General features: G+C 51.5%; 1 protein-coding gene across 1 annotated transcript in view; it reads left to right on the forward strand.

Annotated features, from left to right (window-relative positions):
- LOC120041099 (insulin-like growth factor 1 receptor) overlaps positions 1-10,675 on the forward strand; it is a gene marked incomplete at its 5' end in the record, with an annotated part of 12,522 nt that extends 1,847 nt beyond the window's left edge. The window contains 4 exons of the mRNA XM_038986065.1: positions 445-674; positions 868-975; positions 10,115-10,280; positions 10,419-10,675. Of these exons, the coding sequence (XP_038841993.1) occupies positions 445-674; positions 868-975; positions 10,115-10,280; positions 10,419-10,552 (638 nt within the window). The remainder of the gene's footprint in view (positions 1-444; positions 675-867; positions 976-10,114; positions 10,281-10,418) is intronic.
- Positions 10,676-10,916: the final 241 nt, after the last annotated feature.

The following is a 10,916-nucleotide window of genomic DNA, read 5'->3' on the forward strand; positions in this document are numbered from 1 at the left end:
GACCACATCACCTGATAGAGGAAGTACCTGTAGTGACCACATCACCTGATAGAGACAGAGAGGAAGTACCTGTAGTGACCTCATCACCTGGTAGAGTAAGTACCTGTAGTGACCACATCACCTGATAGAGACAGAGAGGAAGTACCTGTAGTGACCTCATCACCTGATAGAGACAGAGAGGATGTACCTGTAGTGACATCATCACCTGGTAGAGGAAGTACCTGTAGTGACCTCATCACCTGATAGAGACAGAGAGGAAGTACCTGTAGTGACCTCATCACCTGATAGAGACAGAGAGGAAGTACCTGTAGTGACCTCATCACCTGATAGATGAAGTACCTGTAGTGATCACATCACCTGATAGAGACAGAGGAAGTACCTGAAGGTAGTCAGGCTGTGTGGTACTGTGATGTAGTTGTCTGTTAACCCTCTCCTCTCCTCTAGTGTATGTACCAGATGAATGGGAGGTGTTGAGGGAGAAGATCACGATGAACAGAGAGTTGGGTCAGGGGTCGTTTGGCATGGTGTACGAGGGCGTCGCTAAGGGAGTTGTGAAGGACGAGCCAGAGACGTGTGTGGCCATTAAGACGGTGAACGAGTCAGCCAGCATGAGAGAGAGAATCGAGTTCCTCAATGAAGCTTCTGTTATGAAGGAGTTCAACTGTCATCATGTGGTATGACACACACACACACACACACACACACACACACACACACACACACACACACACGTCATGTCTAAATGTTGACCTAATACTCCACACCTCCTGTCTTATGTTTCTGTGACCATATAAGGAGCCCACTGTTTGTCAGTTCAGGATGTGGGCTCTGACCACTGGTGTCATTTGTGTGCTGTGATTGGTGCAGGTGCGTCTGCTGGGCGTGGTTTCTCAGGGCCAGCCCACCTTGGTCATCATGGAGCTGATGACTAAAGGAGATCTGAAGAGTCACCTGAGGTCACTACGGGCTAAAGATGTAAGTTACTTCATCCTGACCCCTAACCCCTCATCCTGACCCCTAACCCCTATCACCTAGTCACCTGAGGTCACTACGGGCTAAAGATGTAAGTTACCTCATCCTGACCCCTAACCCCTCATCCTGACCCCTAACCCCTCATCCTGACTAGAGGTCGACCGATTAATCGGAATGGCCGATTTAATTAGGGCCGATTTCAAGTTTTCATAACAATCGGAAATCAGTCATTGTTTTTATTTTTTTCACCTTTATTTAATCATTATTTAACTATTATTATTTAACGAGGCAAGTCAGTTAAGAACACATTCTTATTTTCAATGACGGTGGGTTAACTGCCTTGTTCAGGGGCAGAACGACAGATTTTTACCTTGTCAGCTCGGGGATTCAATCTTGCAACCTTACGGTTAACTAGTCCAACGCTCTAACCACCTGCCTCACGAAGAGCCCGCCTGTTACGCGAATGCAGTAAGAAGCCAAGGTAAGTTGCTAGCTAGCATTAAACTTATCTTATAAAATACGTGTCCTGCGTTATCTAGCGTGTCCTGCGTTGCATATAATCGATGCGGTGCGCATTTGCGGAAAAGGACTGTCGTTGCTCCAACGTGTACCTAACCATAAACATCAATGCCTTTCTTAAAATCAATACACAGAAGTATATATTTTTAGACCTGCATATTTAGCTAAAAGAAATCCAGGTTAGCAGGCAATATTAACCAGGTGAAATTGTGTCACTTCTCTTGCGTTCATTGCACGCAGAGTCAGGGTATATGCAACAGTTTGGGCCGCCTGGCTCTTTGCGAACTAATTTGCCAGAGTTTTACGTAATTATGACATAACATTGAAGGTTGTGCAATGTAACAGGAATATTTAGACTGATGGATGCCACCCGTTAGATAAAATACGGAACGGTTCCGTATTTCACTGAAAGAATAAACGTTTTGTTTTCGAGATGATAGTTTCCGGATTCGACCATATTAAGGAGCCTTTTGGACCTAGACTTGGCGCTCCGGTACCGTGCGGTAGCAGAGAGAACAGTCTTGATCTTGGGTGACTGGAGTTTTCAAAAAATGTGACACTGCCTGACACTGCCTAGTATAGAGGTCCTGGATGGCAGGGAGCCTGGTATAGAGGTCCTGGATGGCAGGGAGCCTGGTATAGAGGTCCTGGATGGCAGGGATCCTTTTATAGAGGTCCTGGGTGGCAGGGAGCCTGGTATAGAGGTCCTGGGTGGCAGGGAGCCTGGTATAGAGGTCCTGGGTGGCAGGGAGCCTGGTATAGAGGTCCTGGGTGGCAGGGAGCCTGGTATAGAGGTCCTGGGTGGCAGGGAGCCTGGTATAGAGGTCCTGGGTGGCAGGGAGCCTGGTATAGAGGTCCTGGGTGGCAGGGAGCCTGGTATAGAGGTCGTGGGTGGCAGGGCGCCTGGTATAGAGGTCCTGGGTGGCAGGGAGCCTGGTATAGAGGTCGTGGGTGGCAGGGAGCCTGGTATAGAGGCCGTGGATGGCAGGGAGCCTGGTATAGAGGTCCTGGATGGCAGGGATCCAGTTGCAGAGGGTGGTGTTTAGTCCCAGGGTCCTTAGCTTAGTGATGAGCTTTGAGGGAACTATGGTGTTGAACTCTGAGCTGTAGTCAATGAACAGAATTCTCACATAAGTGTTCCTTTTGTCCACACGGGAAAGGGCAGTGTGGAGTGAATTTGAGATTGTGTCATCTGTGGATTTGTTAGGGAGGTATGCAAATTGGAGTGGGTCTAGTGTTTCTGGGATGATGGTGTTGATGTGAGCCATGACCAGCCTTTCAAAGCATTTCATGGCTACTGACGTGAGTGCTACGGGGCGGTAGTCATTTAGGCAGGTTACCTTCACTTTCTTGGGCACAGGGACTATTGTGGTCTGCTTGAAACATTTAGGTATTACAGACATGTAGGTATTACAGACCCAACTTACAGTTGGTCCGCGTATGCTCTGAGTACATGTTCTGGTAATCTGTCTGGCCCCGTGGACTTGTGAATGTTGACCTGTTTAAAGGTCTTGCTCACATTGGCTACGGAGAGCGTGATCACACAGTTGTTCGAAACAGCTGGTGCTCTAATGCATGCTTCAGTGTTGCTTGCCTCGAAGCGAGCATAAAAGGCATTTAGCCGGTCTGGTAGGCAAGCTTCACTGGGCAGCTCGCGGCTGGGTTTCCCTTTGTAGTCCGTAATCGTTCCACATCCGACGAGCGTCAGCTGGTGTAGGAGGATTCAATCTTAGTCCTGTATAGACTCTTTGCCTGTTTGGTGGTTCGTCTGAGGGCATAGCGGGATTTCTTATAAGTGTCCGGATTAGTGTCTCGCTCCTTGAAAGAGGCAGCTCTAGCCTTTAGCTCGGTGCGGATGTTGCCTGCAATCCATGGCTTCTGGTTGAGATATGTACGTACGGTCACTGTGAGAACGACGTCGTCGAGACACTTATTAATGAAGCCGGTGACTGCGGTGGTATACTCCTCAATGCCATTGGATGAATCCCTGAACTTATTCCAGTCTGTGCTAGCAAAACGGTCCTGTAGCGTAGCATCTGCGTCATCTGACCACTTCCGTATTGAGGGAGTCACCGGTACTTCCTGCTTTAGTTTTTGCGTGTAAGCAGGAATTATGGTCATATTTGCCAAAATGGAGGGCGAGGGAGAGCTTTGTATGCGGGGTAAAGATGGTCAGAGTTTTTACCTCTGGTTGCACAGGTACCATCCTGGTAGAAATGAGGTACAACAGATTTAAGTTTCCCTGCATTAAAGTCCCCGGCCACTAGGAGCGCCTCCTCTGGATGAGCATGTTCTTGTTTGCTTATGACCTTCTACAGCTGGTTGAGTGGCCTTATACAGCTCGTTGGGTGGCCTTATACAGCTCGCTGAGTGGCCTTATACAGCTGGTTGAGTGGCCTTATACAGCTCGTTGGGTGGCCTTATACAGCTCGTTGGGTGGCCTTATACAGCTGGTTGAGTGGCCTTATACAGCTGGTTGAGTGGCCTTATACAGCTGGTTGAGTGGCCTTATACAGCTGGTTGAGTGGCCTCATACAGCTGGTTGAGTGGCCTTATACAGCTCGTTGGGTGGCCTTATACAGCTCGCTGAGTGGCCTTATACAGCTCGTTGAGTGGCCTCATACAGCTCGCTGAGTGGCCTTATACAGCTGGTTGAGTGGCCTTATACAGCTGGTTGAGTGGCCTCATACAGCTCGCTGAGTGGCCTTATACAGCTGGTTGAGTGGCCTTATACAGCTGGTTGAGTGGCCTCATACAGCTCGCTGAGTGGCCTTATACAGCTGGTTGAGTGGCCTCATACAGCTCGCTGAGTGGCCTTATACAGCTGGTTGAGTGGCCTCATACAGCTGGTTGAGTGGCCTCATACAGCTCGCTGAGTGGCCTCATACAGCTCGCTGAGTGGCCTTATACAGCTGGTTGAGTGGCCTTATACAGCTGGTTGAGTGGCCTCATACAGCTCGCTGAGTGGCCTTATACAGCTGGTTGAGTGGCCTCATACAGCTCGCTGAGTGGCCTCATACAGCTGGTTGAGTGGCCTCATACAGCTGGTTGAGTGGCCTTATACAGCTCGCTGAGTGGCCTTATACAGCTCGCTGAGTGGCCTTATACAGCTGGTTGAGTGGCCTTATACAGCTGGTTGAGTGGCCTTATACAGCTGGTTGAGTGGCCTTATACAGCTGGTTGAGTGGCCTTATACAGCTCGCTGAGTGGCCTCATACAGCTGGTTGAGTGGCCTTATACAGCTGGTTGAGTGGCCTTATACAGCTGGTTGAGTGGCCTCATACAGCTCGCTGAGTGGCCTCATACAGCTGGTTGAGTGGCCTCATACAGCTGGTTGAGTGGCCTCATACAGCTGGTTGAGTGGCCTCATACAGCTGGTTGAGTGGCCTCATACAGCTGGTTGAGTGGCCTTATACAGCTCGCTGAGTGGCCTTATACAGCTGGTTGAGTGGCCTCATACAGCTGGTTGAGTGGCCTCATACAGCTGGCTGAGTGGCCTTATACAGCTGGTTGAGTGGCCTTATACAGCTGGTTGAGTGGCCTTATACAGCTGGTTGAGTGGCCTCATACAGCTCGCTGAGTGGCCTCATACAGCTGGTTGAGTGGCCTCATACAGCTGGTTGAGTGGCCTCATACAGCTGGTTGAGTGGCCTCATACAGCTGGTTGAGTGGCCTCATACAGCTGGTTGAGTGGCCTCATACAGCTGGTTGAGTGGCCTCATACAGCTGGTTGAGTGGCCTCATACAGCTGGTTGAGTGGCCTCATACAGCTGGTTGAGTGGCCTCATACAGCTGGTTGAGTGGCCTCATACAGCTGGTTGAGTGGCCTCATACAGCTGGTTGAGTGCGGTCTTAGTGCCAGCATCGGTAAATAGACGGCTCTCGTGGTAGAAAGTGTGGTCAACAGTTTATCATGATGTACTATTGAATACTTCTGTATACATCTGGCCCTTCTTTGGACACTGTGTTAATAACTAACCTCCAGACGAGCTTCAATGCCATACAACACTCCTTCCGTGGCCTCCAACTGCTCTTAAATGCAAGTAAAACTAAATGCATGCTCTTCAACCGATCGCTACCAGCACCTGCCCGCCCATCCAGCATCACTACTCTGGACGGCTCTGACTTAGAATATGTGGACAACTACAAATACCTAGGTGTCTGGTTAGACTGTAAACTCTCCTTCCAGACTCACATTAAGCATCTTCAATCCTAAATCTAAATCTAGAATCGGCTTCCTATTTCGCAACAAAGCCTCCTTCACTCTTGCTGCCAAACATACCCTCGTAAAACTGACCATCCTACCGATCCTTGACTTCGGCGATGTCATTTACAAAATAGCCTCCAACACTCTACTCAGCAAATTGGATGTAGTCTATCACAGTGCCATCCGTTTTGTCACCAAAGCCCCATATACTACCCACCATTGCGACATGCTCTCATTGGCTGGCCCTCACTACATATTCATCGCCAAACCCACTGGCTCCAGGTCATCTACAAGTCTCTGCTAGGTAAAGCCCCGCCTTATCTCAGCTCACTGGTCACCATAGCAGCACCCACCCGTAGCACGCGCTCCAGCAGGTATATTTCCCTGGTCACCCCCAAAGCCAACTCCTCTTTTGGCCGCCTTTCCTTCCAGTTCTCTGCTGCCAATGACTGGAACAAACTGCAAACATCTCTGAAGCTGGAGACTCATATCTCCCTCACTAGCTTTAAGCACCAGCTGTCAGAGCAGCTCACAGATCACTGCACCTGTACATAGCCCATCTGTCAACAACCCATCTATCTACCTCATCCCCATACTGTTATTTATTTTATTTTATTTTGCTCCTTTGCAGTATCTTTACTTGCACATTCATCTTCTGCACATCTATCACTCCAGTGTTTAATTACTAAATTGTAGTTACTTTGCCATTATGGCCCATTTATTGCCTTACCTCCCTTATCTCACCTCATTTGCACACACTGTATATATATACTTTTTTCTATTGTATTATTGACTGTATGTTTGTTTAACCCATACGTAACTCTGTGCTGTTTGTGTCGCACTGCTTTGCTCTATCTTGGCCAGGTCGCAGTTGTAAATGAGAACTTGTTCTCAACTGGCCTACCTGGTTAAATAAAGGTGAAATTTAAAAAATGTAAAAAGAAACTCTACCTCTGGTGAGCAATATCTCGAGACTTCCTTAATATTAGCTGTAATTGACAAATAGACACACAACACCACCCCTCGTCTTCCCAGACGAAGCTGTTCTAGAAAACCCAGCCAAATGTATAATATCAGCGTCGTCATTCAGCCACGACTCGCTGAAACATAAGATATTACAGTTTTTAATGTCCTGTTGGTAGGATCATCTCGAACAGAGTTTATCCAGTTTATTCTCCAGTGAGTTTACGTTCGCTAATAGAAAGGATGGTGGATGCGGGTTACCCACTCGCCTACGAATCCTCACAAGGCACCCTGACCTACATCCCCTGTATCTCCATCTTTTCTTCAAGCGAATGACAGGGATTTGGGCCTGGTACTGGGAGCAACAGTATAGCCTTCGCGTCCGACTCATTAAATTAAACACGTTGTCCAGTTGGAGGTGAGTCATCGCTGTTCTGATGTCCAGAAGCTCTTTCCAGTCTTACGAGACGGTAGCATCAGCATTATGTACAAAATAAGTTACAAACAACACTAAAATAACACACAACATAGCACAGTTGGTTAGGAGCCGGTAAACCGGCATCCATCCCCTCTGGCACCATTGCGTGACAGGCCCTTACGTTACCATCCATCCCCTCTGGCACCATTGCGTGACAGGCCCTTACGTTACCATCCATCCCCTCTGGCACCATTGCGTGACAGGCCCTTACGTTACCATCCATCCCCTCTGGCACCATTGCGTGACAGGCCCTTACGTTACCATCCATCCCCTCTGGCACCATTGCGTGACAGGCCCTTACGTTACCATCCATCCCCTCTGGCACCATTGCGTGACAGGCCCTTACGTTACCATCCATCCCCTCTGGCACCATTGCGTGACAGGCCCTTACGTTACCATCCATCCCCTCTGGCACCATTGCGTGACAGGCCCTTACGTTACCATCCATCCCCTCTGGCACCATTGCGTGACAGGCCCTTACGTCACCGAGCCCTACTCTACCCCCTAACCCTTCAATACCTCATCCCATCTCCCTACCTGAACCTTCCTACTCTGTCCTCTACCTTACCCACCTCAGCTCCCACATGGACTCTAACCTCCTCTCTCCTCCCCTACAGCCGTCCCAGTCCTACAGTCTCAACCTCCTCTCTCCTCTCTCCTCCCCTACAGCCGTCCCAGTCCTACAGTCTCAACCTCCTCTCTCCTCTCTCCTCCCCTACAGCCGTCCCAGTCCTACAGTCTCAACCTCCTCTCTCCTCTCTCCTCCCCTACAGCCGTCCCAGTCCTACAGTCTCAACCTCCTCTCTCCTCTCTCCTCCCCTACAGCCGTCCCAGTCCTACAGTCTCAACCTCTCCTCTCCTCTCTCCTCCCCTACAGCCGTCCCAGTCCTACAGTCTCAACCTCTCCTCTCCTCTCTCCTCCCCTACAGCCGTCCCAGTCCTACAGTCTCAACCTCCTCTCTCCTCTCCTCTCTCCTCCCCTACAGCCGTCCCAGTCCTACAGTCTCAACCTCCTCTCCTCTCTCCTCCCCTACAGCCGTCCCAGTCCTACAGTCTCAACCTCCTCTCTCTCCTCTCCTCCCCTACAGCCGTCCCAGTCCTACAGTCTCAACCTCCTCTCTCTCCTCTCCTCTCTCCTCCCCTACAGCCGTCCCAGTCCTACAGTCTCAACCTCCTCTCTCCTCTCTCCTCCCCTACAGCCGTCCCAGTCCTACAGTCTCAACCTCCTCTCTCCTCTCCTCTCTCCTCCCCTACAGCCGTCCCAGTCCTACAGTCTCAACCTCCTCTCCTCTCTCCTCCCCTACAGCCGTCCCAGTCCTACAGTCTCAACCTCCTCTCCTCTCCTCTCTCCTCCCCTACAGCCGTCCCAGTCCTACAGTCTCAACCTCCTCTCTCCTCTCTCCTCCCCTACAGCCGTCCCAGTCCTACAGTCTCAACCTCCTCTCTCCTCCCTCCTCCCCTACAGCCGTCCCAGTCCTACAGTCTCAACCTCCTCTCTCTCCTCTCCTCTCTCCTCCCCTACAGCCGTCCCAGTCCTACAGTCTCAACCTCCTCTCTCTCCTCTCTCCTCCCCTACAGCCGTCCCAGTCCTACAGTCTCAACCTCCTCTCTCCTCTCCTCTCTCCTCCCCTACAGCCGTCCCAGTCCTACAGTCTCAACCTCCTCTCTCCTCCCTCCTCCCCTACAGCCGTCCCAGTCCTACAGTCTCAACCTCCTCTCGCTCCTCTCCTCTCTCCTCCCCTACAGCCGTCCCAGTCCTACAGTCTCAACCTCCTCTCTCTCCTCTCTCCTCCCCTACAGCCGTCCCAGTCCTACAGTCTCAACCTCTCCTCTCCTCTCTCCTCCCCTACAGCCGTCCCAGTCCTACAGTCTCAACCTCCTCTCTCCTCTCTCCTCCCCTACAGCCGTCCCAGTCCTACAGTCTCAACCTCCTCTCTCCTCTCCTCTCTCCTCCCCTACAGCCGTCCCAGTCCTAGTCTCAACCTCCTCTCTCCTCTCTCCTCCCCTACAGCCGTCCCAGTCCTACAGTCTCAACCTCCTCTCTCTCCTCTCCTCCCCTACAGCCGTCCCAGTCCTACAGTCTCAACCTCCTCTCTCCTCTCTCCTCCCCTACAGCCGTCCCAGTCCTACAGTCTCAACCTCCTCTCTCCTCTCCTCTCTCCTCCCCTACAGCCGTCCCAGTCCTACAGTCTCAACCTCCTCTCTCCTCTCTCCTCCCCTACAGCCGTCCCAGTCCTACAGTCTCAACCTCTCCTCTCCTCTCTCCTCCCCTACAGCCGTCCCAGTCCTACAGTCTCAACCTCTCCTCTCCTCTCTCCTCCCCTACAGCCGTCCCAGTCCTACAGTCTCAACCTCCTCTCTCCTCTCCTCTCTCCTCCCCTACAGCCGTCCCAGTCCTACAGTCTCAACCTCCTCTCTCCTCTCTCCTCCCCTACAGCCGTCCCAGTCCTACAGTCTCAACCTCCTCTCCTCTCTCCTCCCCTACAGCCGTCCCAGTCCTACAGTCTCAACCTCTCCTCTCCTCTCTCCTCCCCTACAGCCGTCCCAGTCCTACAGTCTCAACCTCCTCTCTCCTCTCTCCTCCCCTACAGCCGTCCCAGTCCTACAGTCTCAACCTCCTCTCTCCTCTCCTCTCTCCTCCCCTACAGCCGTCCCAGTCCTACAGTCTCAACCTCCTCTCTCCTCTCCTCTCTCCTCCCCTACAGCCGTCCCAGTCCTACAGTCTCAACCTCCTCTCTCCTCTCTCCTCCCCTACAGCCGTCCCAGTCCTACAGTCTCAACCTCCTCTCTCTCCTCTCCTCCCCTACAGCCGTCCCAGTCCTACAGTCTCAACCTCCTCTCTCCTCTCCTCTCTCCTCCCCTACAGCCGTCCCAGTCCTACAGTCTCAACCTCCTCTCTCCTCTCCTCTCTCCTCCCCTACAGCCGTCCCAGTCCTACAGTCTCAACCTCCTCTCTCCTCTCTCCTCCCCTACAGCCGTCCCAGTCCTACAGTCTCAACCTCCCTCCTCTGAAGAAGATTATTCAGATGGCTGGGGAGATAGCTGACGGGATGTCCTATCTCAACGCTAACAAGTTTGTCCACAGAGACCTGGCCGCCAGGAACTGTATGGTGGCAGACGACTACACCGTCAAGATAGGTGGTACGAACAGACAGACTTCCTCCTAAAGAATTACACTTCAATTCGGCCTAGTAATTTAGCCTAGTATATTGATGTGAACAATGTTTTTAGACATGCATGTTAAGTCCTTTCCCCCCGTCTTCCCTGTGTTGTGAGTAGATTTCGGTATGACCAGAGACATCTATGAGACAGACTACTACCGTAAAGGAGGAAAGGGGTTGCTGCCGGTCCGATGGATGTCCCCCGAGTCCCTTAAAGATGGAGTGTTCACCACCACCTCTGATGTCTGGTAACTGCACCATTCAACCATTCACCTTCTCATTTCAATGAGGACGGAGCAATTCAGTTGACTTCCAGGAGGGACGACATTTAAAATGAATGAAGCCAACCTTGTAGAAGAGCATTAACCCCTCTCTCCGTTTGTCCCCCGTTGGGAAGCATTAACCCCTCTCTCCATTTGTCCCCCGTTGGGGAGCCTTAACCCCTCTCTCCGTTTGTCCCCCGTTGGGGAGCCTTAACCCCTCTCTCCATTTGTCCCCCGTTGGGGAGCCTTAACCCCTCTCTCCGTTTGTCCCCCGTTGGGAAGCCTTAACCCCTCTCTCCGTTTGTCCCCCGTTGGGAAGCCTTAACCCCTCTCTCCGTTTGTCCCCCGTTGGG

Source organism: Salvelinus namaycush, unplaced genomic scaffold (assembly GCF_016432855.1).
Source record: "Salvelinus namaycush isolate Seneca unplaced genomic scaffold, SaNama_1.0 Scaffold4054, whole genome shotgun sequence".
Lineage (NCBI taxonomy): Eukaryota > Metazoa > Chordata > Actinopteri > Salmoniformes > Salmonidae > Salvelinus > Salvelinus namaycush.